This window comes from Haemaphysalis longicornis, unplaced genomic scaffold (genome assembly GCF_048455015.1).
Source record: "Haemaphysalis longicornis isolate Haplotype H1 unplaced genomic scaffold, Haemaphysalis longicornis Haplotype H1 scaffold_3, whole genome shotgun sequence".
Taxonomy (NCBI): domain Eukaryota; kingdom Metazoa; phylum Arthropoda; class Arachnida; order Ixodida; family Ixodidae; genus Haemaphysalis; species Haemaphysalis longicornis.
In genome coordinates, this window is record NW_027526335.1 from 51,612,230 (window position 1) to 51,639,855 (window position 27,626).

General features: G+C 47.1%; 1 protein-coding gene across 1 annotated transcript; it reads right to left on the reverse strand.

Moving 5' to 3' along the window:
* Positions 1 to 26,051, reverse strand: LOC144174453 (uncharacterized). The gene is made up of 5 exons (XM_077703172.1): positions 24,717 to 26,051; positions 21,686 to 21,818; positions 18,517 to 18,623; positions 11,886 to 11,982; positions 1 to 188 (listed from the first exon to the last, which is right to left on the reverse strand). Exons 1-5 carry the CDS (start codon positions 25,835 to 25,837, stop codon positions 75 to 77), a joined length of 1,572 nt encoding a protein of 523 aa, XP_077559298.1. The 5' UTR covers positions 25,838 to 26,051; the 3' UTR covers positions 1 to 74.
* Positions 26,052 to 27,626: the final 1,575 nt, after the last annotated feature.

A 27,626-nucleotide genomic window follows, 5' to 3' on the forward strand; every position in this document is an offset into this window, starting at 1 on the left:
TGCCAGCAAAGCATCATCTTTAATCTAGTCTTGTTCGCGGATGGCAACAGTATGTTTGGCTCAAAGGCTGGCGGTCACCGCTTCTTGTACAGACAGGGCAGAAGCTTGAGCGTTGGAAGGTTGGGGTGCTGCGTCGTACTCCTGACCTTCTTGAAGTCAAACAGAACAAACATCTTGTTCGACTCATCCTGCAAAATCAAAATCAAATGTGCGGATTACACACCGAATTTTATTTGGTGCACTGACCCATAATACAAAAATGTTTACTACTTCTGTGAAGTCATTCTGTCTTCGGACCTATTCATCTGGAATGCCCAAAATGGCGCCAGAGCAGCCAGGCACAGCGGACCTAAATGATCTATGACAGTTGGTTTTCGATGCATACAGCTTTCTAGCCATACATGTGCAGTGACCCCAATATCTGCCCTATAGGGTTACCTGACCTACTTGAAGTCAAACAGAACAAACATCTTGTTCGACTCGTCCTGCAAATCAAAACGGGTGATGTAGGGGAAGAAGCAAAACGTGCGGATTATACACCAAATTTTCTTTAGCGCACTGACCCAGAACACAAAAAGGTTTTCTACCTCCGTGAAGTCATGATGTATTCTGACCTATTCATCGGGAATGCCACCAAACGATACCACAGCAGCCAGGCATAGCGGACCTGAATGCTATGACAGTTGGTTTTCAATGCATAAAGCTTTCTTACCACCCGTGCAGTGACCCCAATATCTGCCCTATAGGGTTAGTACTTTGGTGACCCCTGTAAAGTATTCTATGCATTAAATAGTGTGACAGTCACTAACTGGTGCCTGAAGCGAGCTTCGCATACAAATTATACATTCATCCACAAATTCCGCAAATAAATCAAACCATAGACATGTTATTGTCTCAGCGGCATTGCTGAAACCCTTAAAGGCCAACTGAACTCAAATTTTTGTTTGTCCAAATTTGATCCAAATGAGTAGTCTATGCTCTTAAAATCACCATGGCGAAATCCTTAGCTTCGGTATCACAGAGCACGCCAGGTACCTTCGTTCAAAGCACCCTTGAGCAGACGACGTATGCACCTGGCGGAGAGTCGCCGAAACCAGTTCCGAGCGGCCTGTGACGGAGGTTGGGGAACCTGTCCCGTGAAGCTCGCGCTTCTCCGGCGACTTGCATGGCGCTGCGCCGGCTGCAGGGATGCGTTCGGCCGAGATTTCTCTGCTACACCAGCGCGCTGTACCGCCGTCATCATCACATGTTTAAAACTAACCGCATAGGTAGCAATATCCGCCATTTTTTTCAATGCAAAAAAGAGATTAGAAGCCTTCAAACTATTCACGCACTTGCAAACGTCTCGGAGTTAGCAAAACTTTTTGTACTTGAAAATATTTTTACTCAAGGAAAAAAATAGCGCGAAACGAGCACTTACCCTACATTTGTCACTTCTATTGCACCTACCACAGAAAAATATTTTATAAATTCTTGACCACTTGCACTTCCGTGTACAATATTGGCCATATTTGGGATGTCCCAACGCCACCTCCATCTTTTAGACCTTTCCAAAAGTTTCACGACCTAACTAGAGTTGCTGTACACGCAGGTATAAACATTTGTGCGTTTTTTGCCTCACTCGCTAAGTGAACCAAAATCAGCCTTTCTTGTAGTAACAAATACATCCGCACAAATATCGGCCGTCATCTTCGCGAAGTGCGAAAGCTAATGAAACTGCTCCTCTCCTAAACAATAAACTAGATTTTTTGTTCAATTCTCAAGTGAAGTATTTACTAGTGGTAAAGCGGTAGATTTATTACTTGAAAGTAAAGTGTTTTCAACAGCACATGCCTCTGGTGAAAGTAGTAAACAGCGTTACATATAGGAAACTGTTTCGTGTTTTAGTGCATCATTTAGCTGTGGAAGCTGGCTTATAGTTTCAGACCACTTTTTTAATTCGATTCTCGATGTGCAGAAAGGTGAAAAATACTGGGCCGATATTCACGAAGCTGTTTGTACCTAATGTATTGTAGAAATAGTGATTGGTCTCCACCCACTTGCAGTTTGTTCCCTTCAAACTGAGCGATGTGAGTTCCGAGGTGCCGGCTACCGAAAGCTACTTTTCGATATCGTAGGAGCAAGTAGCTTTGTAATTCAGGGTCCGCTTTTTTCCTCGCAATGCCAAGAATCGCCACTCCAGCAGTTATTCTGATGGAACAAAATTACTGTCGGACGGTCTACTTCATCTCGATTGATAGCAACGCGACGCCGGAATTGGGCATAACTCCATTATCATGGGCAAACGTTGGTGGAAGCTCTTCTGTGGAAATAACAGTGCCAAACACGACGCTACCACGTGCATTTGAAGGCGGCTGTGAGCGGCCGCTTCCGTTCCCTCACGTACATCACGTCCGGCCGCCGGTAATGGCAGCCTTTTCTATTCAGTTTCGGTTCCGAAAACGCCGATTTCGCGAGCCGTTTGCGCCGCGCGCGTTGACGTTTGAAACGCAGTATTTTGCATTTTGCACCCTTTTTATGTGTACTATTAGGTGACATTATTTTTACGTTGTCGAAAATTTGAGTTCAGTTGGCCTTTAAGTACAGTAGCCGACCGTCTTTTCGGACTCCAAAAATTCAGATTTGCTGGATATTTCAGACTTTCCTGAGGAACCGCCAGTTGTCCCATAGGAGTCTCACGGATTTTTTGGACTGCTCTTTTATTCAGTCTAGTTTTCATTCCCCTCCAGGTCCGGAAAATCGGTCGGCTACTGTATAGATCTAAGCGTTTTGAAAAGCCCACTGAACTGCAGATGATAAAAAAACTTACAGATGATTACCCCACAGTAATCCTACCCGTAGGTGACAGCTGTTGATGTACGGCTTTAAAAAAATAGGCACACACGTTGAAAACAACCCCCTTTGGCTGTTATAAGTTTTCTACCCTTTAATAAACTGAGCCAGCAACAGCACGCCACTCAAGCAAACCTACAAAGATACCAGGAAGAAATGTGCTCCGTAACTCAGCACAGAGCTCGTAAAATGGGCACAACAACCATTTTTTGCAGCTAATAAACATGGCAATACCTTCATTGTTTACTTAAGCTTCATTTTTAAGCTTATCCCAGTAATCTGCACCCATCTCAACATATCTGTAAAACTTAAGGCACACTGGTCTTGGAAACTTTTTTTTTTGCTTTTCAAGCAATTTTGACAAAACTTCATGGGCTTGTTAAGTTTTTTTAGCTGGTTTCTAACCTAATTAACCTAATTAGTTTTGATGTGAGGTAAATAGTATCTGAGGTAACTAAAAAATTTCCTTGATTGTTCTTGAGAACAATAGGAAAAAACTATTCAACAAAAGACTACCAGCAAGACATGAATAGGTACCAGAAGTTGTAGAGAATGAAATGTGGGGAGCAGTTTTTTTTTGTTGTTGTTTTGCAATCGCATACACTATTACACCAATTCTAACTTCTAGGTTTGAAATACTCCTGCTAACCAATTAAAAATAACGCTAATTAAACAACTACTGAAACACAAAATGCGAAATCTGCTTCCCATATCGCATGGTTTAAACATTCACCTTCACAGTGCAAAAGAAATGATCTTCCTAGCTGCACTACATGCTGGGATGTACCTCTCGAGAATTCTGTATCACTGCGACATCACTCGTGGCGAAAAAGTGGGGAATTACGGGAAAATTATTTCTTTACTGAAATCAGACCTCTATGGCTTTTATAAGCACCCGGTACTGTTCCACATATGGAATTTTTGGAGGAAAAACTGTGCAAACCAAAGAAAAGTGATACCTAAAAAAATGCTTTTTTGGGTAATTTTTTGGCCCCAAAGACCCATGTGCCAATGGACTAGTGGAGCCACCTAGTAGGTAGCTTAGCCACTGATCCTTCCAATGTCAACAGATGTGTTTACATTTTGGCTAATGGTGACATTTAATGCTAGAGCAAAGGCAAGAGGGATCATTTGTGGTGACGCATGTGGCACCCTCTTCACGTGAGGCATGCCAAAGAAAGCATTCCAATATTTTCAATTATTTTGCTGTTTTTTTATATGTGGTTTTGTGATCCCACTTAGCAGAAGTGTGTCTCCAGAAGGTATCAAATGTCAAGACTAAAATGTTTTAGAATAATTTTCAGCACCAGCATGGGGCATTGACAGAAGCTTGCTGCTACATTTGGTTTTGAAATGCTTCCTGCTAAATTCAGCCCTCAAGTTCAGATGTTCCATTTGCGGTGTTTAAAAAGCCTCTTCCCAATTAGCTGTCTCTCCACATCATTAGAAAGAACACTTGCACCATTTGCCACAAAGAGAAAAGATTCCTTTCATTTCACGGAAAAATAAATATTCCATCTCACTTGGCACTAAGCATTTAACTTATGAAGAAAAGGTTCATTTCTGCCACCCAGGAGTAAAGACCTTTCTGGCCTGGAATACGTGCTGCCATCTTTTAGCAGTTACAGTAAATAACACTTTGTATATTGAAGGCTCCCGCTCATTTTTCACATAACAATGGGGGCAAATGATGGTAACCTTTTAAGTCTTTCAATCAGTTTTTAGATTTGACAAATGTGGTACCCCATTACGTGTAAGACAACTCCTGCACAACAATGGCACATTTACACATCATTATTACATGCCATAGGGGGCTACAGGCTAACCTTTTAGGTACAAGATCTCTCTAACACCAAGGCGAACCTGTCATTCTTACCACAGCCAGGAAAGATTTAATGTTAAAGCCAATATTGTAGCTCCAACTTCAAATCCCTCCGAAGCGGAATGGCAAATGGAATTACGATTAGTGGAATTAGCAGAATGGCCATGTAGGTTACTACAACCTACTTTGGCTAGGAGCGAGGTATACATCGTATTCCATGATAAAAAAATGGTGCATATTCATCCCTTATCAAATGATGATCCAGCAAAGTAGACTACCTTTTCATCCCAGAATCAGAACAACCTCATTAAGAAATCCTGTCTTTCATTTATTTAGCATTTGTTCATGCTCTCAACGGCCATCCCATTTTTTTCACCATCATTCCTTTTCCCTCGTAAAACAAGGAACCACAATCCCTGCCCCCTGCAGAGACAACACCAAGCCATTCACACTTCCTTCCTGTGAAGAGGAGTGACGAAGTGAGAAGGAGGAAGCTGTTACTCGGTAGGGCGGTCACAAACCGAAACCTCACCAAGGTCCTCAACGCCTACAGCGGGGATGGCAAGAGACTCATCGAAGACCCGAAGGCGAAGTATCTCAATACGGAGCGCGGGCTGTTTCAGGAACGCTGCCGGAGGAATATGGGGGACCCGAAAATCCGGAGCTGGACGAGCCCTTTACCACCACAGAACTACTGACAGCCATCGATGAGAGTAACAAGAAGAGCGCTTCCGGTACGGACGACATTACCTACCGACTCCTACATGAGCGACGCGGCAATGGCCGAGCTCCTGGACCACATCTACCTGGCCTAAGAAAGCTCGGAACTACCCGCAGAGAGGAAGGAAGCAGAAGTGAGGTTCATTCCCAAGCCGGGCAAACCACTGACAATTGAGAACATGCGCCCGATCTCGCTCACGTCCTGCGTGGGCAAGGTCGTAGAACGCATGGTTATCCGGAGACTCCAAGGGTTCCTGGACGAGACGAACCACATGCCGGCTACTATGTACGAGTTCCGCCAGCACCTGTGCACCCAAGACATCCTCCTCCAGCTAAACGAACTGGTGTTTAAGAAGGCCACGATACACTTGCCCCGCGGGATACTTGCGTTGGACCTTAAGGGGGCCTTTGACAACGTGTCCCACAGAAGCGTGCTCGAGAACCTCTGCAAAACGGGCTGCAGCCGCAGAATGTACGGCTACATCGAGAACTTTCTGAACAAGCACATGGCGACCATAAGGATAGGAGAGGAACAGTCGGACCCAAATGAACTCTGAGACAGGGGCACCCCGCAAGGGTCAGTCTTGTCGCCGCTGCTCTTCAACCTGGCCCTCCTGCCCTTGCCCAAGTTACTCCAAGAAATCGAAGGCGCGGACCACGCGTTCTACGCCGACGACATAACGGTGTGGACGTCCAGAGCGGGTTCCAACGCCTGGGTAGAGGAGAGAGAGAGAGAGAGAGAGAAAAACATCTTTATTTGCCCTTCTATAAAGGCTTCTGCATTGCTGGGGGAAGGAGCTGCTGTTACCAGTCGCCCCCAAGAACTGCCTCAATGTGTTGGAGGAGGGCCTCCCAGTGTTCCTCTTCTGTCAGTCGTAATGAGGAGGAAGCTTTGCAGAGTACGGCGATGACCGTCCACGAGTACGCCAAACCTGCGGGCTGAGCTGTGCCCCACAGAAGTCGGAGCTGTTGCTGGTGCAACCAGGTAGGCCCAAGATGGAACCGCTGCCGAACGTGGTCGTCAAGATCGACGCCACAAAGATCGAGTCCACGCAGCAAGTCCACATCCTGGGCCTGTTGCTGCACGACAACGGCAAGGCCACCGCAGCCACGCACACGATCAAGACCATCTCCGAGCAGATCTCGAGCATGATCAGAAGAGTCACCAACAGGAACCGAGGAATCAAGGAAGGCGACGCCCTGAAGTTGGTGCAGGCGTTCATCGTGTCCCAACACTTACTCTGCCCCGTACCTCAAGCTGACGAAGGCGGACCGTGAGGTCCTGGACACATGGTCAGAAAGCCGACCAAGCTCGCTGCGGGAGTGCCCGTCCACTCGTCCATGCAGAAACTCCTGGGCATGGGCAGGCACAATACGGTGGACGGGATGGTGGAGGCCCACCTCTCTAACCAAAGGATCAGACTGAGTCAGACCGAACACGGACAGGCCTATTTGCGCGAAATGGGATGGAGCATCGAACCGCAACTAGACACCAAGACGTTACCTCCAGAGTGGAAGGACGTCGTAAAGACCAAGCCCCTTGCCAGGAACATGCAGCTCAGGAAAAACGAAGGGAGGCGGTCTGCAAGAGCCAGGGCACTGGCTCGCCAGCAAGAAGAGGACCCCGACATCCTCTACGCGGACGCGGCGCTTCCCAAGTACGGAACCAAGGCTACAGCAGCGGTCACCACCATAGACACCCTGGTGACCTGCGCATCGGTCCGCACGACCCAATCAGTCGAAGCGGAGGAAGTTGCCGTGGCCCTCGCGCTAACACATCCGAGGGCCGGCACTATAGTCCTAGACTCTAAGAAGGCATTCGCCAGCTTCCGAAAAGGGAGGGTGTCCCCCTTGGCACATGCGATACTGTCCAAGCGAAGGCCCCCGAGGCGAGCCTTGGAGCTCATGTGGATGCCGGTTCACTCGAAGGTGGAAGGAAACGAACTCGCCGACCACTACACCCGAGAGTTCTCCGCCCGGCCCGAGACGAGCCAGCGCTGCTGCGCCCCGTCACGAGGTAGAGAGAAATAACTGAAATGTACAGAGGGCGCAGGTACAGGTTCCCCGGGCCTCACCCACAGTTTAGCCGAAAACAGCAGACCGTTTTCCGAAGGATACAGGCGGGGTCGCTAGCACATCCCACACTACTAAACAAGATGTACCCTGACAGGTACGAGAGTACTTGCCCGTTCTGCAAAGACAGAGAGGCACTCTGGCACACGCCCTGGCCGAGTGCAAGTCTCTTGTGATCCGGCCGCCCCCCACCCCTATTCCCACACCTGGCCCCTGAGAGCGATGGGAGACCTTGTTGCATAGCCCCGACCTGACGATCCAGCTCACGCTGGCAGCCAAGGGCCAGGAGCTGCTAAGACACATATGGGACCCGTGAAGAGGGTTCCAACCCCTCCGGTGCCTGCGTGCACTAGCCAATACCTTTACTAGGCTCAACAAAAGCTGATTCTCTCTATCGCTGTGTAATTTTTTTCCGCTGATCACGTCGGTGGACACAAAGGTTCCGGTAAAAGTGATGCGGACAACTTCGCTCTAAAATGTGGCCGAAAGAAGAAGCCCACTCAACTTTGTCAACAAGTGCAAGCATGGGCATGAAGAATCTTGAGCTTCACATGCAACCTTTACTGTTAGTGCCCATTCAACAACCCAATGCACAGAGTGCCGAAAATATAACTGCACACTCAAAAGTGAACAGATTTTTGTGTTCTCTTTTTCCAACACATTTACCCATGAAATAGCAGAGGGGGAAAGGGGGGGGGGGGGCAGTTTATTACCACTGGTGAGTAGCCAAAGGGTTATCCCAAAGCACAGCCCCAAATATACCCTACAAGGAGTTACGCCCAGTGAACTGCATAATCTGTGCAAGACCACTGCTATTCTTACAAGTAGCATCACAGCAGCAAACCTCTGAAAACTTCATATCGCCCACCAACTGACAGCCTAAGCTAATACACAACAATACCCTACAACATCAACAAAAGCAACTCACCGCCGCTTGCTGCCTTTATAAGAAAAAGTGTTAGTGGTCTGGAACCTGGACAAAGGCGCAGAGTGACGAGATTTGCTAGCACGATCTATCATGTGCTGGGTGTTTGCACCAAGCTCCATTCTCAAAGAGAGCACTCTACGCTAATGAGTAGATGCTTATGCTCTTTTAGAGGACAATATTTTGGCCACACGAGCAGATGCTAGGAAAAGGCATTCCCCAATAAAAATTAAAGTTGAGCAGGTTGTGGGTCGATTTAGGCAAGCAAAGCTTTGTGATTTGTAAGGTACAATAAGGCCTACTCTAGGTTCAGTATCGACCTCTTGTAGTGGAATGCAATTCGTCAAATTATTCACTAAGAGCCTCTTAAACAGTGCGTGTGTTTGTGCGACAAGTTGTGGTTTCCCTTGCTGCATCCTTCTGCTTCCTTACATCCATTGTGGTGTACTTGCGTGAACGAACGTATCTCACTACTGCCGAGGCTGTGGCTGCCAACGATGTATAAGGTTTAGTTTAGACTCCATAGTGATACAATACATACTGCTGTGCAGTTCAGTTTGGCTTGCTGGTGACTCTCAACAGCAAACTGCAGAACGCGCAACGCGTCGCAGCCAATTTGCATTGCTAGGCATTGCCCAACAGTGCGCGGACCTTTGGGCTGTGTATTAGGGCTGGCCGTTGGCCAATACAGTGAAACCTGGATGTAACAATCCTCCGTGTAACGAAGTCCTGGATTTAACGGATTTTCAATTTCCCATTACCAGCCCCATTGAAGCCCATGTGTTTGCAACCGCTCTGTAATGAATTCGCCCCGCTGAGGAGTCATGATTTTTTTGTATTTTGTCAGAAAAAATGCCCGCTGAGACGCACTAATTTAGCGAATTTCACCTGCACCACACACTACCATGCGTTTCCACATGCGAGTGTGGTGCCGGTTAGGTGCTAGACCTGTCTGTCGGCATGCAGCCGTGCGTCTCCCCGGCTATCTTTGGTTTTGGTTCGTGAATGATGAGTTCTACTGCCAGAAAACAAATTTTTTGCCTTTTCAAGACAGCTTACAATTTTAAACACCATCTCCAGTGGCGAGAAAGAAGAATGTTGCTGCCCGGTACAGTATCGCAGCGAGCACCCACTCACCGATTTGAGTGCAGAAAAGCGGATCAAGTTCATGAAAAGGCGTTCTTTCAAGATAAGTTTGGTCCTTCTTGAAGGGCATTAAGGCACCAAAAAGTGCTAAGAGGCAGAAGTGATTAGAAATATGGGGGTGAGTGACACTGCTTATTTGGAGTTCCACGTAGGGTCTAAGCTCATGGGAAAACAGCAGGCGCGAATCAGGCAGGTTTTCACTGCGAAATAAATCCTTGAAGGGCGAGTTCACCAAGGTCACTGATGCCTAGATTTTTGGTTTCGTTTATGCTGCATTCAGGCGAGCCTTAACTCAAAACCTGCATGTGACGAAAACTTTCATGTAACGAATAGTTGGGAACTTCTGTCAACTTTGTTATATCCAGGTTTAACTGTACATCTTTGTGGGTTTCTGCTACACCGCATAGCTAATGGGCGGGTTGAGTATGTGAGAGTTCAAATTGGCTATGTTGACGTCGAAGCTAAATGGAAATACCGTATTTACTCGCGTAATCCTCGCACTCGCGTAATCCTCGCACCCCTAATGTGAGCCACCAAAACTTGGATTTTTTGGTTCCTCGCATAATCCTCGCACCCCCAACTTTGCAGCGGCGAAAGTTGCCTGTTCGCGAAACCCGCATGGTGCACGCGCTCTCCAACGCGCGCCCTCCCCCGCCGCCTCTCCGTTCGGCGGAGAGCGCTGTGTATCCAAGGCCATCCAGGCGCCCTAACACGCTACTCACACTGTGCTTGAGCTGGTTTCGCGCATGTTTCGCGTGCGCGTAACTAGACGGTGTTCGCGCAGCCCGCTGTCGTGTCGTTGTGTCGCCGTCGTGGTCCCGTCGTTGAGCGGCAGCAGTCAATGAGTCACTCACGTCAGTGGTGGATAGCTCGCTGCCATTTTGAGAACTTTTTGATCGCTTTGTTTTGTGCTTGGTGCCGCTTCGCCATGGCGAAGAACGCCAGCTACACTGCCGCTTTCAAATTGAAAGCGATAGAGTACGTGATCGAACGCGGCAACCGCGCCCCAGGCAGGCACTTCGGCGTCACCGACTTCAACGTGCGTTAGTGGAGTAGGGCACGCACATGATAGGGCGCGCACCAGAAAGCAAAGGCGGCAATTTCATGATCGCTAATCGACGGGAGACTGTTTACGTTGTAAATAATAAAAATAAAAAGAAATAGCTGCTGTTGGCAACACTGAGCTTACATATACAAAAAAACGACCGCTATATTTAGCGGGCTGGCAGAAGGCAAATTGGCAACACTGTGCACCGGATTTTTTTCCCCGCATAATTCTCGCACCTCTATCTTTGCACTGACTTTTCCGAAAAAAAAGTGCGAGGATTATGCGAGTAAATACGGTAGGTGAATAGGCCCTGAGCCTCTGACTGCAGTTGCCATTGTAATGGCAAACCCCTTTGGGTGGGTACGTTGGTACGAGAACTCGAGGAACATCCGTAGCCTTCTGATGGCAGCAAGTATCGTCACTAGCCAATTCACTTAAATGGGTGTTTTGTTATGCTTGTATACAGACTTTGTGCATAATTACCTTAATGTTTAGCCTACCGATGTGCCACGAGAAGTCAAACTCAAACCCGTTCCATGTCAAGCTGCGTGTACCAGTTGTGATTTGATTGACTGTAGGGTTTAACGCGCCGACGCAACGCAGGCGATGAGGCGCGCCGTAATGGAGGGCTCCGGATTGATTTTGACCACCAGGGGATCTTTAACGCGCGTCGAAATCTCTACACACGGGCGTTTTTGCTTTTCGCCTCCATCAGAAAAGCGGCCGCCGCGGACGGGAATCAAACCCGCGACCTCGTGCTCAGCAGCGCGACGCCTTAGCCACTGAGCCACCGCGGCGGGTGTGTACCAGTTGTTGACCTTTTCTAAGTCAAAGACCAGAATATGTGCACTAGGACCATATTTAGTAAGCTACAGCCCTGGAATTGAAGATGCGTGCTTGGTTCACATTGATTCCCAGTCAAAGGCAAAAATTTATTTAATTTTATTTTCGACTGAATTTCTCTGCTTTCACTCTCACTACGACATCAGCCAATTAAAGGAGCCCTTTCCTTGCTACAGATGCCAACTTTTCTGCGCAATGGGGCAATCAATTGCATTAACATTAAAAGTGGGCACCAGCCCTGCAGATTTGTGCCCTGGTGTACACATGCTTTGACTCCTGGGAAGCGGCATTTTCACTGCTCTAGCCATTCAAGCATCGATCTTTCTAAAGGGTTTTTCCCTAGGTGCACAAGGTACCCAAGGCAAATGCTCCGTGCCACACGGTATGTTCCAACTCTGCGCAAAAATTGTAAGTAGACAGGAAAAAAATGCAGCAACACTTTCTACATCAGATCACAGTATCACAAACTTGCTTACCTTGTTGACAAGGTCAAAACCAAACTTCTTCATTGTCTTTGCAAAACCGTGTGTTGTCCAAAACCTGCTTTTCACTTCAGCAATCTTCAGCAGTCCCCTGAGAAAATCAAACAAAATAAAATGTTTGCGACACAAGTTCTGTTTATCAAATGAAAAGACAAAGAAGTTGCAGCGGCCATTCCTCTGCAAAATTATTTGCACACTACTTAGAACGTGTGGTTTCTTGAGAACCAAAGAAGAAACAAAATGTGAGACGAAAGAAAAGGAAAGAAAGGATGGAAAGGATTCAGGCAGCACTTGAAGGTATCAACGTAAGTAACAACTAGGGCCAGTGGGTATAGAGAGTGTGGGACCGAGTGCTGCTGACATTCTGGCCTTGCTAGGCACCATTTTGCTATCACCACAAGATCATCAAACTTCCCCAACCAGCTTGAACCACCTGGGAAACATCTGTGGCCTGATAATTTCCAAGACAATGAAGATGTGGTGTGGTTTAAAGACTGAGGGTCACCAGGTACGCCAGTCTCAGGCTCACTGTTTCAATAGAAAAATTGGCAGACATAGTAAATCACCAAATGGCATTGCCAGGGGTGGAACAGCTGCGCACATTTGCACCGTTGAGCGCCGAAAGTGTTTACCTGCGCCGCCCTGCGCCAAACCACCCCTGTTGCACCAAACCCATTTATCAGCGCTGTCCTGCGCCCCAGCGCCTGAATTGAGCCGCCAGATACGACCGCCGTGATGCCCCATGGCCGAAAACGTGGTGGGTGAAACGTGTTTTCGGTTTCGTCAAGGCTATTATTAGTGGCTATGGAAATTCACTTTGGCTTAGCCGTAAGGCCGCAGGCACTATGCATCCTCTTCGCATTCCCGTTGCATTCCTTTGCGTCGCATTTGCACGGTTTTGTTTGCCCGTGCCAGCCGCTGCACCACAATCAGTGGAAAATGACCAAAAGCAAAATGTATTTGTATATCATCGCAAATAGCTACCTGTTTGCGATGCTGTTGCCTGAAAGGTTGCATCATTTAGTCATCAATTTAGTCGCCCATTTTTGATGATCCTAGCTTTGCTGCCCGCAACTTTCCAAATAGCTGCTGAACAAACAGGGTCTTGGACGCTTCGCCCTTGCTGGTTAATTCGGTTCATTTTTGTTGCGAGGTAATTACTCATTTTCGCCTGTGAACTTTGGGGTTAGCTTTGCTTAGTGGAGCATGGTCCAACATTAGTCATGCCTTCTAACACGCTCTAGTAGTGCAGTCGACGGCGTAAGTTCATCAACTCTCGCAAACCTGAGATGAGCATACACAAAGCCATGTTGAGCTCGTCACTCACTGAAACCGCTGTTGAATAGAAAAACTGCGAGCAAACACCTTGTTTTTCGGTATTCTGGCATGAGTTGGCTTAAACACAGTTTACCGGACATGAAGCAAGGCCTGCTATCTGATCCCCTTCGACACTGCGCATGAGGTTTGACCTTTCCACGGTGATAGCGTGACGCGCTTGCTGGGTACGAAGGGAGATGACTCCGCATATTGGAAACCTCCAGATATAGTTCAAAAACTGCGCTCCTGGATTGGAGTAAGCTGTAGAGCACGGTAGACTGCCTAATATAATAGATAAATCGTAATTAGCAGGGGCCTGGCACAGCGACCTGTAGGGAGGTTAGGGATGCACCATAATGCTGTGAAATGGCATTGCATGTGTTCAAAATGGCCTTTCTGGCTGCTCCAAACCTGCTCCAAAAAACATTTCTGGCTGCTTCCGGCCTGCTACAAAAGGCACTTTTGCCTGCTCCCAGGATGGCTCCCAAACCCATGTACCCTGTTCCACCCCTGATCATTGCCTTTGTTCATTCATTTCAGCCGCATCGGCTGAAATGTATACCGTATATACTCGCCGTATATACTCGCGTATACCGTATATACTCGCGTAATGAACCCACTCGCGTAATGAACCCTCCCCCCAATTTTCTTGTTGAGAATTTGCTTTTTTTGTCACTTTGAATAAAAAATGCAGCGGGAATATGTTTTTGTCTCAGCATGGTTGCTGATGCCGCAGGCCATCGCAGTAATTTGATATCGCGCTACAGTACGCACAGAAATGCTAAAAACGCATTCCAACAAAAATAAATCTCAACAGTAGCCGGAGACGTGAGTGCGAATGCCATGGCTTGCAATTTAAAAATTGCGCGCTTACGGTGCGCCACCTGTTGAATGCGAAACAAACCTTACACCATAAAAATGTTGCAGTGTGCGAACAAAGCACGAAACATACTCCACACTCCTTCCCTGCTCTTTGCTGTTAGGCTGGTTTTACTGGTGTGCGAATAAAGCACTAAACGTACTCTGCACTCCTCTGCTCTTGCTGTTACGGCTGTTACACAACTTCACCATTACGCTCCGTGGTTTCGTTGTTCAGCTATGTTCCAACCTTTCTTTGTGCTCGTGGTGCGCGCTGTTTTAAACTACGGTGGTGGAGCATGCGTTGCACATGGAAATGACGTGGCTGTGTGGCACTTCAGTGTTGACCCAGGGCGTGTAGGCTACGGGCGAAAACGAGAGGTTTTCGGGCGGTGAACAGGGGCCGCCATGTGTTTCATGGGCCCAAAGAAGGGAAGTTTGCCGGTGTCAGAAAAGAAATTTTGGAGTGCCTTGACAACGCGGAAGACAGTGCGCTGTGGGCGGACAACAAATGTGCGGCCACGAGCGACTTCAGTGAGGAGGACAGCTCCATGGCGAAGGGGGACGGTGGCGAGTGGGGAATAAAATATACATTTCATTACAGAATTACCTACATGTTTCTACGTGTTTTTACGAAATTGGTATGGCTCTGACAGCACTTCTCTTAGCAACTTTATTGTATGAAATTTCAACTTTTAAAAACTGTTGCAATTTTTTTCTCACATAATGAACCCTCCCCCCAAATTCATACCAAATTTTCTGGAAAAAAAGTGGGTTCATTACGCGAGTAAATACAGTAGTCTGGGAAATCCTACATTGTGCTGTTGCACAGGATCACCCACAACCGTTGTAAGAGGCACAGCATCCACCCTTACTTTTAACTATGCAGCACACAGGGCACAAAAAACCGCCCCTACCACAACTACTGGTAAGCACTACCATGCCAAGGCTTGCCTAGGAGTGAAGCACATTGCCGGGCTGGCCCAGTGGCAACACGGTCATCCCTTTATCATCAATCGCATTCTTTTTTTTTTTTTTCCACCTACTGTAGCATTGAGAATACAGCCTTGTGATAGTAAAAAAGGAGGCTCAGAGCCTGTGCGTGCACTTGCACACGTGTACGTGCAGGCATTAGAGGTTGTGCAACAGTGCGGGACTACCCAAAGATCTGGGCTCCAGCCGCCCGGCAAAGTTAATGCCCACGTCGAAACTGCAACGTTTCTGCCTCGACTCGTGAGACGTATCCATGGCCAAGGCTTCATCTAGAACCTTCACATTGCTATCAAGTTGCAAGGAATTTCGTTGAACCTTGGAATCAGTTGCACGCCCTAGGCTCCCTTGCAATGTCCATGACACACCACGTTATCCTTAAGGCAGCCATTAAAATAGCATTAAAATGAACAACACTGCTGATCACCATAGTGTCTACATACACTTCCACATAAATAAGGACAGAAGAGGATAGCTGCTCTCTATCAATAATGTAACTGGCCCTCCGGAGCCTTTCTCAATGAACAAACGCGGAGTTCCCGTATTTCTGGCCCTCCTCAGTTCGGTCACACAGAGAGTTCCTTGGTTTGGCTTTCTGCCTTTTTCTGCGGCATCTGCAGCCCAGTGGCTAAATGCGCCACCAGAACACCCTGGAAATGATAACTACTGAAAAATGTTCCCTACTGACCTTTCTTTAGGAATCTGCACTAGAAGAATGACACAAAAAAAAAATGGCTGACGATTACTACACTTCCTAATGCGAAATTTGACACAGAGTGAACTGCGGTCTTCTCAGTCACGGCGCATAGCTGCTGCACCTCAGGAAGTCATCGCGTGATGATCGAACGCATGGCGGTGCACGCTACACTGCCGTTATCTTGCAGCGTGTGTCGCTGCCACCGAGCATGTTGTTGTAAATCGTATTTGAACCTCCCGCACAAATGTCAGCGATGTTAAACCTCTGCATAGGCGACGCGAACTGCGCCTCAGGAAGTGAACCCGCCATCATCGAGCGCACGACGGCAGCACTGCTATGGCGTAATCTCGCAGCGCATCGCCACCACCCAACATGTCTCCCTGCCTCCCCCTCACACTTTTACCACATTCTGTTTTCTTTATGTCGTCGATTCTCCCTTAACTCGCTCTGTAACGAGGGCAACGCTACCTTCAAACAACAGCAGTAAGTGCCAAAGTGCTGCGCACTAAGAAATCCCGGGTTATCTCCACTAACATGAAACCTGGGGAGGGGCGAAGCGTTTTAGCCAACGGAGATGCAACCCTTTAGGGGGTAGAGGTATACAGCTTTGCTGTAGAAGTCTCTTGTCTTTGAAGCACCAAGCTTTCTAGCACGAGGTGTAAACGAGCTTCCCGGTTCTTTAGTACAGTGACTACATGAGACGACAATTACGACGACGACAGGAGACGCCAACAGCCCCAGCCCCTAAGGGGCTTCGCCCCCAAAAATGCTTTTTCTCGAGTTAGCGAGGCTGCAACCAACGTGATACACTCAGCTCATAAGCATGTATAGCTTCTCTTACTGTGGAACTTTCAAGCAGCTGATTTAGACTTATGCAACCAGGCAACAGTGTAGAGAGAAGGGAAGAAATGATTCAGGTGGTTCAGACACCTCGCATTATGAGATGTATTTGGAGTGTATTTCACACCCTTTCTCGCCCTTGTTCTCAGTGGCGAGTGGTTGGGGCTTGGACCCCCTGAACCTGCCTTTGCCAGTTTCCATGCATAGAGATAAAATATTATCCTTGCGTTAAGGGCATGCTGCACATAAGAACCGTTTGGATAGTCTCAGCAAGTTGCCAAAATTAGGTCGGGAATGAAGTGTGAAGTGCTATCAACCAGCCAAACAGCAACGGGCAGGCAACAAGGGAACCACGGACATTCGAGACCTACTGAATTGTTCACCAAACAGGCAAGGCCTAGAACACAGGGTGTTGCAACAACAAAAAAGCATCTTCAAAGAGTTCATTGAGCAAAGCGCTTCTTTGTTCGCACTCAAACCTTACGCAAAAGTCGCATTTTGTGGTATTTTTCGTTTTAACGGCGAGAATGGTAATGGTAAATTATTTACCCTATGCATTTTGAAATCAAGCAAGAAATGCTTCGCATACGGGAAAGACAGCAGCCGTCTTGGGAAAAATGACCACTTTAAGAGAGCAGCGCCATCAAGGGTGTACAAAACAAAATGCACAGTGGTGCTCCGCAAGAGGGCACAGCCAGACAATGCATAAGATCAAAAATTTCTTTCTGTCGCTTGTGTAGGATGATCACACGCAGCTAGCTTAGAGTGCATATGAAAGGCGGACAAAACAATCCACCCTCCCATGAACTGCATCATGAATTCCATTCTGAATATCCTAGTAAATACAGTAAAGCCTTGTTATAACTTAACAGGATAAAGAGAACTAATGGATATAATGAAGCAATCATAATTTCCCTTGAAATTCACTAGCCACCCTTGTATTTAAGACCTCATTGCAACGAAGCTAAAATTTCCTCGCAGTGGGTATAACGAACCTTTTTTTTTTTTTTCTCAGGTATTTTACGGACCAATTTGGTACCCATCAGGTTCATGTCTCATAGCGCGTGGCAGTTTATGCCGCATCACAAATGCGATAATTCAAAACTCGCGTTATCTAGGGGCCGCCAACTCCAGCACGCTACAATGGCTGCAAAAGCCTGGCAACCCACACGGGGGTGCGTGTCTCCCGGACTCTCGGCAGACTGCCTGGAGGAACATGGGCGCTCACAATAACGGCGAGGACTGCGGCTGGAGCTGAAAGGGCCATCATTTGCCTGAAGAAGACTTGCAAAATCTATCAAGGACTTTTTTTCCTGCGTAGTGAACCGCCAGCTCGTGCGCTGTCGAATGATCATGGATGAGTCGTTTGGTGTGAATAAAGTAGCAGTGATTCTTTGCTCTTTTTTTTTTCACTTGTTTTTCTTGTTTTCGTTGACTGCTGTGAGTTTCGCTGGTGAGCACATGCTCTCTTGCTTGCAAACTGCCGGTAGAAATGGACATTGGCCATAACGAAGTAATGGTTATAACGAATTATGACCCCCCACCCCTTAACCTTCATTATAATAAGGTTTTACTGTACCCAAATACTCCATTCACCTCGATTAGATCCCATTTCTCTTTGCAAGTAAAAAAGTAACATGCTTTGCTGTTTTTCTTTGTATTACTTCCATTACCCTTTAGCTTGAGGTTGTCTCCTGTGACCTCTTAATGAACTCTTAATCATAATCCCCATGAGAGAGGATGGGGCGAATGGAAAGACAGGTCAACCAAACAAGAAGTGCTAGAGAAAGGCATGGGCAGTGAGAAACACTTCCCACGCCAAAACACTTCTGGAGCCCCTCAGCAGCAGTGGAAGAAAACTTGCAACATAGTGTTCCAGAACAAATAAAAAGCACACCCGTGGCAACGGCTGTCGGCACTTACCCTTTTTTCAGTATGCGGTTCGCTTCCAGAACAAAGGCATTCAGGTTGGTCCCCATCAACGACAGACAGAACACAGCAACATCAATAGTCTGACTGGATAGTGGGAGCTGAAAAGAGAACAAGCACGTGTAAAGCCCACTCTGCTTGGACACCCCACAGCAGTGATGTAATTCTCAATCCTAAAGCTCCATTCATGATGTAAGACAATTAACAATCGCTAGACGTAGAAGAAACCCACACAGTTTGACTAAACCCAACCAAAGCCCAGCTTATGATCCAGCATTGCTTCAAACATACTAGCACACTTTCTTTCTTTCTCATTTTTCTTTTTTCGACCCCCCGCGGTGCCTCAGTGGATAGGCCACTGAGCCCAAGGATGTGAGCTTGATCCCGGCCACAGCGGCTCCTTTTCAGAAGGAGGCGAAAAGTGAGAACGCCCATTTGTTGGAACATAAATGCAGGTTAAAGATCCCCAGATGGTCAAAATTAATCCGGAGGCCTTCACTACGGCATGCCTCGTCGCCCAGTTGTAGCTTCGGTGCAACAAACACCTGAAATTCATATAAGAGTCAATTTTAGTCTTATATGCATAATATAACTCTTCAGCGCCTAAAACACAGGCAATCTGATGCACACCACTAGTACACCAATTCTGAAACGCACAGCCCTCTGGCCTCCACCCATACATTATAGACTAGTGCAGGCAGCCCAGAGCCAATCCAGAGAAACCCAGGTGCACCAACACTCCTCACGACAGGTCGCACGTCCTTTATGTGTGACACCTACACAGCAGCATGGGGCCACATACAGAGTGCCTCAAGATTACAAGGCCAAATACTTTGCCTTGCATGCTGCCACACAGCCCTCACCTTCCATACACAAAATTTACACGCATACACATCCATGGGCATCGGCAGGAGGGTGCAAAAGAGGCACTTGCCCCCACCCCCAAGCCAACCCGGCACAATTGTCCCGCCCCTGCAGCCTCTTCCCCCTCAATACAATGGGTTTGCCCCCTACAAGACAAAATCCTGCCGACGCCCATGTACGCATACTATGCATATCTTCCCACCTGGGCATGCTTGCTAAACCTCCAATCCCAGATCATGTGAGCCCTTTCTTAGGCATGAACCTGGCCCTTCTAGGCTCATAAAGGAAAGAACGATTAAAACCTTTACAACCCCTCTGCAAAATTCACTTTCGAAGACATGTTCACAAACCACTGGGGCTAACTTGTGGCCTAGGCACAGCGGTCATTTGACGCCTGATACCCCATCCGGGAAGTGGCCCTTGTAGCGGAGGGGATGGCAAAGAGCGTGAAGCACACATACTGGCAAAAGAAACTCCAAGAAAAAAAAAATCCCGCGCCATCTTCACTAACGCGAAACCTGGTGAGGGGCCTAGCATGCAAACAGAAGTGAAACCGTTGGGGGGGGGTAGAGGTATACAGCTTTGCTGCAAATGTCTCTTGTCTTTTAAGCACGAACCTCTCTTGTGCGAGCCGTAAACGAGTGTCCCAGTGTTTTTTAGTACACGTTACGAAGTGCTCCAGCACGAGGCGCAAACGAGTGTCCTGGTGTTTTTTTAGTACACATTACGTTCCAGCGCGAGGCATAAACAAGTTCCCCAGTGTTTTAGTACCGTGACTACATGAGACGACGATTTCAACGACAGGAGACGCTAACAGCTGCAGGCCCTAAGGGGCTTCGCCCCTAAAAAAGAAAAGAGGAAAATTGGTTGTTGTCGCTTACACCCATTCATTGTTTCATGGGCTAAGAAACAGAGCTAAGCGGAGCATTGTTGATGTTGTTTGTTCAGCAGCAAAAAAAAATCGCCCGTCTGCATCTGGTCATTGAGCAAAGGGGAAAAACTTTTTAAGAACAAAAAGTGGAAGCCAAAGCACACCAATACATTTGCTAAGTGTGTAACCGAGATTGCATAGTCAGTTTTATTTTCTGGTGGTTGCTGGTTCATTAACCGTGCACATTGGTGCCTCAATGAGCACTTGCAAGAACACTAGGTCACTTTGAAAGCCGACGTACACTTGAACCCTGCCATGCATACGCAGGCACGTGTGCCATGTATACGCAGGCATGTGGGTAGCTACATTTTTTGAAGATACAAATGTTTGATATTGCCATGTAGAGTTCTTTGCCACATGAAGTGGTACAGGCCTTCTATGGTAAAAAAAAAATGCACTAGGCTTCACTTAGCCTGTCAGATAAGGAATATTAAAGCTGCACACAGCATGGTACACACTCAACCATTTGCCAGTTCTCCATTATGTGCATAAACCAAAGGCACTCATCTGACAATTAAATTTTTTAGTGCTTGATCCAATCTACATGGAATCATTTTTCAATTAAATTGCGAGTCAGCACTTGGCAACTCCTTTTTCCCTGTTCCTTTGTATTGCACAGTGTTTTTTGCAATGACCCAGTACCAACTCGACCAGCTTTGATAATTACAAAAAAAAAGGCATGAAAATGTCATTTCTGCAATTAACTAAGAAGGTGGAAGCTAAGATTGAGTTCGTTGTGAATCATCGTACTGTCATCACAATCACAACTACAGGAAATTACTTTGTGGAAGTCAGTCAACAATGCTGTCTAGTACATGATTTTTTTTTTTTTTCAATGGGAACCGACAAGAGATGTTTCTTAATGAGTAAAGGGGCTACTTAATTTCTGAAAAACTTTTTATTTTCATTTTATCATGACAAAACGTTAGAATTTCAGAAAACTTCACATTCATGCAAAAAAAGCACACCAGAACAGAACTTGTATTTCCTGTTGCATGTTAAACAGAGGAGATGGCTGCTAGCTTCAGTTCACACTTAGCTACCCCAACACCACACACCCCCAAAGAAGAACTTCCTTAGCCATAGTTGCTGCTTAAATGTAAAGAAGTCCCACTGACAAAGACTGAGTAGCGAAAATTCAGTGCCAGATGTAGCAAGCATCCAAAAGTCAGTTGATACAAACACAAGGCCACTCCCAATATAATTATAGCAGTACTGCTGGCTGAATGGTGGTTAGTATGTGTGTGTTCCTCATCACACACATATAGAAATTCTAAAGGAAAGGAGCCAATGAAGCTGTCTCAACAAGCCAACTTGGCCAAACTAACCGTGATATTTCGTGCTTCCCGTGAAAAACAGCCAGCTTACCTTGCTGATGTCGCAGACAGTCACGTGCTCGTTCATAGCAATGAGGTCGAAGGAATGAACCTTGTTCTTCGCCAGCTGTTGAGCTATCTTCGCCTCCCCACAGCCGAGATCGGCAATGACAGTTGACTTCGGCCTGGAGAAAGGAACGAGCAATGAAACACACAGCTACTGAACACTGGCAAGGTTCGATAAGTTTCCCACACTATGACCGATGCAACACAGAGCACTGAACATACATCGCCACTGAGTTTAGAAGCTTAAATGTGGAGTGGTTGCTTTTGCTTTCGGAGTTGGAACAAACGTTTCTGTGAGAAAACCTACCTCTATAAGTTGGCATACCACCGCACAGGTGAGCGTTACCTGCAATTAACATACCTTTGTGCTTGTCGCACTAATAAAGCCAGTCAAGATCATCCTAAGCAAAGTGAGAGTAATGATTCTTAGTGTAGTTCCTGGCTTGTCAATGAAAATATTGGGAGCATTTTACAAGGCATGAATCAGCAGACTAGAGCAGTTACTCTCTCCTTTTTTTATTTTTTTTTTAAAAACAAGGTGCTACGTTATGAATGCAAAGTATTACACCAGTATTCATGACTTCGATGCAGTGGCTTCTTTTTGAAAATAAAAGTCATGAGGACTTTTCGTGCAGCTACCCAAAAACTTCAAATTTGTATTCTTCAGCTGCTTGGAGAAATGACTCAATGCGCACTGCCCATACTTGACGAGGACACATAAAAACACTACACAAACCACAGCACTAACTTCAGACTAATACTAATGTGAAAGCATTAGTTGACTCACTCGGTAGATAAACCAAGGACACAGAAAATAGCCAGCAGCCCAAAAAGAAAAAAAAAAAGCAAATTAATTGAAAAGAAACTTGTGTGCACTCGGGTCTGGATGGGAATCAAATCCGCAGCCTCAGGAGTGCAAGTTGAACACACATCCCTGACACCACCACGGCTTCATGGTTCCAGCTGACTGAAGACTGACCTAATGATTGCATTGTGACCTTCAGCTTAGTAATGCGTATTCAAGACATCTACTGTGGCCTACATGAGTAATCATCATCATCATCACCACCAGCCTAACTACGCTCACTGCAGGCCAAAGGCCTCTCCCATGGATCTCCAATTATCCCGGTCCTGTGCTAACTGCGACCAGTTTATCCCCGCAAACTTCTTGAGCTCATCTGCATATCTGACTTTCTGCCTGCCTTCTCTAGGGATCCACTCTGTTACCCTCAATGACCAACGGTTATCTTGCCTTCGCATTACATGCCCTGCCCACGTCCATTTCTTCTTGTTAATTTCTACTAATATGCCCTTAACACGCGTTTGTTCCCTGACCCACTCCGCCCTCTTCTTGTCCCTTAAAGTTACACCCATCATCTTCCGTTCCATTGCTCGCTGAGTCGTCCTCAATTTAAGTTGAACCCTTTTAGTGAGCCTCCAGGTTTCTGCCACGTAGGTGAGTGCCGGTAAGATGCAGCTGTCACACACTTTCTCCTTCAGGGACAATGGTAGGCTGCTATTCGTTATCTGAGAATGCCTGCCAAATGCACTCCACCCCATCATTATCCTTCTAATTACCTCTGCCTCATGGTTGGAATCCGGGGTCACTACTTGGCCTAAGATATACTACATCAGTAATATGAGCATGGTAATTGCAGTAGTAGCAATTAGAGTAGGAAAATACATTCCCGCTATATGTCCTCTTTGCTTGGCAATGCGAGTGCAGGTATGTGCTGTTCGATGTTCATAGTGGCATCGCGGGGCATCCACCCAATTTTTTATCGTGCCGTGCTGTCCCAAAAAATGGCATGCCAGCGATGCCAACGCAGGGACACGTGCTGGCCTAATGTTGCGCTTTGAGCTCCAACTTTGAAGACCAGAACTGTCAGCCTGACACACAATGAGATTGGTGTTGCTTGGCGTTTCGTAAGGCTCACCGTTACGGCTACGTAACATTAAGCGTAGCTATCGGCCTAACAAGGGCACTTGGTTAAGGGTCCGCAGTCATGGCAATGGAGAAAGAAGAAAAAAGAAAAAGATGAAGGGAAAATGACGATGATGATGAGAGGACAAAATTAGGAATTCGGCACTAATGCTTACGCATTTCCTAAATCATAAGGAGTGTTAGATGTCGCTCGTAATTTTTGCTTTGGAAACAGGTCTATATGGCCTACAACCCTTCGACAAAAAGCATAACGAAAGAAATATGACAGCATTGGGACAATGTGCAAAATACATGCGTGCGAACAATATTGCATGGTAAACCCTGGCTTTCAAAAACACCTACACTTTACATGACAGGGCTATCAGTGGTTGCCTTATTAAGCGTTGTCTTTTGTTTTGAGATTTCTGCGGCTTCAACGATCCCTCAAGTTTTCTTTGTTTTACTTTTATAAATTTGGGTTCTGTGGTTGATAAGCGCTAACATACATTGTTGTAAGGTTATAATATCTTCTGCCATCCTTTTCATTGCAGGTGGTAAACTATATATAAGGGCCATCTTTAAATGAAAAATTACTCGCAAGCTCAGCAATGAACTTGTCCGCTATATTTCTTTGCCTCTGCCAGAAATGTGCACTGCACAGTTAGTCATCAAGAGCCATCAACAAGCCCAACATGTTGCCTCATTGCAGAGAGAAAAAGCCTTGTGCAGCAACAGCATCCTCTCGGTGCACAAGCACCAATGCTGACACCCCGTACCCAGGGCCTCTTGAGAGCTATCTGTACGAATTTGAAAAACAGTCATGCTCTTTCTTCAGACTTAGCTAAATTCACAGCTACTGAAACATCCATATGTGGTTGATTAACTTTGAAGCCAAGTGAGATCAGGAGGTGTCCAGTGCAAGCAGTTGTAACACCAGCTTAACGCCATTCCCGTACAGATCACGCTACATCTTACCAGGTGCTGGCGGCAAAAGCAAGATTCCATGTTTCTAAGCCTGCTGACAAAATGATTACCAACGTCACACAGCAGAATGTACTGCCACAGCAAAACGAACAAACACAATGCAACTTACATGCGACGTAAAGCCTCTATGATGACATCGACTGGGTTTACTGGCCACTTCGCCACCTGCTGTTCAAACCCTTCGTGGTAAACTTGGAAAGCCTGAGGGTCGCTCTCGAACGACTGCACAGCATCATCGCTGGCCGTTGTATAGAGCTCCTCGTTGAGCATTCGAAACTGTGCTGCTCGAACCCTGGCCAGTGCTCTTTCCCGCACATCGACTGACGAAGGCAGCGACAGAGCACGCCTTTTTTCATTCTTGGCCTTCTTAGCTGGAGAATCTGCTATTGAGAGCTTCCCAAACTCGGTGTCTTCTGGACCCTGTGGCCCCTCCTCGCCTACTGCAAGTGAAAGTTCAGGTCTTAGACTCCCTGGCGGCTGATTGTCAGTTCTTTCCTGAAGTGTAAAATCGCTAAACGACTGGCACGCTTCTTCCTCTCTCGTCAAAGCTTCTTTACTCTCTTTCCGAGATTGCTTTCTCAGTTTTTGCCTCAATTTCCTGCGTTGAGTCTTCGAGAGAGGTGGAGCTGCCTCCTTAACTGCACCTTTGGCAAATGCACTTGCGGTGCTTTCCTTTGAAGGGCTTTCTTCCCGCTCGAGCGGTTTTCTTTTTTTCTTCTTCTTTCTCTTCTTTTTACGCTGTTCAGTTTCGGAGTTTCCGTCGGCGCTCTCCCGCGAAGACCACTTCTTGTTGATTCTGGGTGTGCTGAGAGAAGGTTCCTCTGGTTCCATGCCATTCAAAATGGACGTAACACCACTTCTCAACTCTTCGATCAACCTCGAATCCTCACCATCATCGTCCGTCTCCCCATGATGCTCTCTTTCGCGACCTTCTCTGCCCCTCCAGCGTTTTTTTGCTATACTACCATCGCTGTCAATCTCATCGGCATTTACATCCTGTGCCACTTTCTTGTTTTTCTTAGCGCGTTCACTTTTGTCGCAGAATCCTTTTCGCTTCAAGCCAGAGCTCGAGTGAGAAAACTCGCCGTCAGGCTCATACTTGGCTTTTGCCTTTCTGACAGTTTTCTCGGCTCCAATACGGGAACGCTTACACTCGCGATCTGTAGAACCAGTTCTGACCTGGGACCGTTTGCTGATTTTCTTTCCAGATGCTACATGTCCTGCTTCCATGCCTGCGCCCACGACACACGTGTGCTAATGCAGCTACAAAGACAAGCTGCCCCGCCGCGCGGAGTCAACCTACGGGTGAATTTCCGGTTCCCAATAGCCGGTCTTGTTGACACACGAGATTAGTTCCCGAAACTTGTGGAAACACGCACTTTCTTGCAGTCAAACATGCGACGTTGCGAAGCGCATAAACACCCGCGGCCATGCGTTTTCTGTACAACTGGAGAAATGAGCGAATAAGCTGCTCGACTCTTTATTACGTCTAGACTACTGAAACAACCCGAACATGGGGTGTTTTATAGCATCCTCGATTAACCGCACCGGTGCACACCGGGGCACACCGGTGCGCCTTTTCATCCTCGATAAACCGCACTGGTGTGCACCGTCCGTCCTCGATAAACCGGGGTGCACCGTCGCGGGGCAATTTTTGGTTGCACCGCCGCGCACCGAGAGAGTCGACGGTGCGCCAGCGTGCATTCCCGAGATGCATCGCGGACGATGCCGGCGAAGGAGCTTCCTCCGCCGTCTGCTGCAGCGACGGCGCATCGCCGCACTCGTGTCAAGGCGGACGGAGCTGTGTATTGTTGCTGACAAGGATGGCGTGCTTGTGAATTCATCGGGCAACGATGCGACAGTCTCCTAACGGGCGGTAACAACGGCCAGAGATTGTAAATGAGGACGCGAACTTCGTGTACTTCAAAGACGGCTGCATGCATTGCCAGAAAGTTGGGGATTGACATTCGTTTCGTTCGATCGAATTATCATGAACTGTTACCGGAGTGCCCAGACAATGAAGACCTACTTGTTTTGCTGTAACGGAAGGGCGGAACAAAACAGGCACTCGCATTATGGCTCAAACGAAGATTAGAAGCAGCTTGTATGTAGCTGTTTAGTGGAAGCGGTGGCGGTACGTTGTTCCGCATGTGTGACGGATTTAAGTTGTGCGTACATATAATCATTGGCCTTCAATAAATACCACTTTCAAATAGCGCTGTGTCTCATTACAGTGCTGTATTGTTACTTGTGAACGTTTTTATGAGTTGATTTCTTAGATTAAGAGATGGCGCCTGTGTAGAACCGCCCCGTTTGACGGCTGTCCCTATCCGCACGCCTCGCGCGGATTATTTTTAAGACTGTCCGCACGCCTCGCGCGGATAATTTTTAAAACTGTCCGCACGCCTCGCGCGGATAATTTTCAAAACTGTCCGCACGCCTCGCGCGGATAACTTTTAAAATTGTCCGCACGCCTCGAGCCCGAATGCAGTGCCGTGTGCCAAGTTTCTTTTTCTTTGAGTTATTATGTTTCTTCCGCTCTCAACTTGGATGCTATCCGCGTGTTACGTTGTTGTGGCCGGTTACTTAACCCAAGTGCAGCGTCGGTCTGCTAACGCTCGGCTTCACGCTGCGTGCTGTCCTGAGCCAGCTCACGGGTGAAGCCGGCGTGCCAAGCCCTCGTCGGACGACGAGAAACGGCGACCACGACGACACCGATCCATCTCCTGAAGAATCGAGGACGAAGTTTGCCATCGTTCGTTCTGCACTTCCTCTCCTACAAGTCGCGTTGCCATCAGCAATAACATGCAACAATGTGCCAGAGATCACCACACGAACTAATGCCGTGCGAATACAGTGGGGTGAAGATGACTGTGTGCATCGGGGCGTAGAGTTTGACGTACTGCCACATTCGGCTTGTGATTGCGGTGACGGTGTAGTACATGGTAAATGCATGCGCATGGTAAATACTGGCACTAGCACATGCGCAATATGTGGCCTTAGATATACAAAGCTTCTC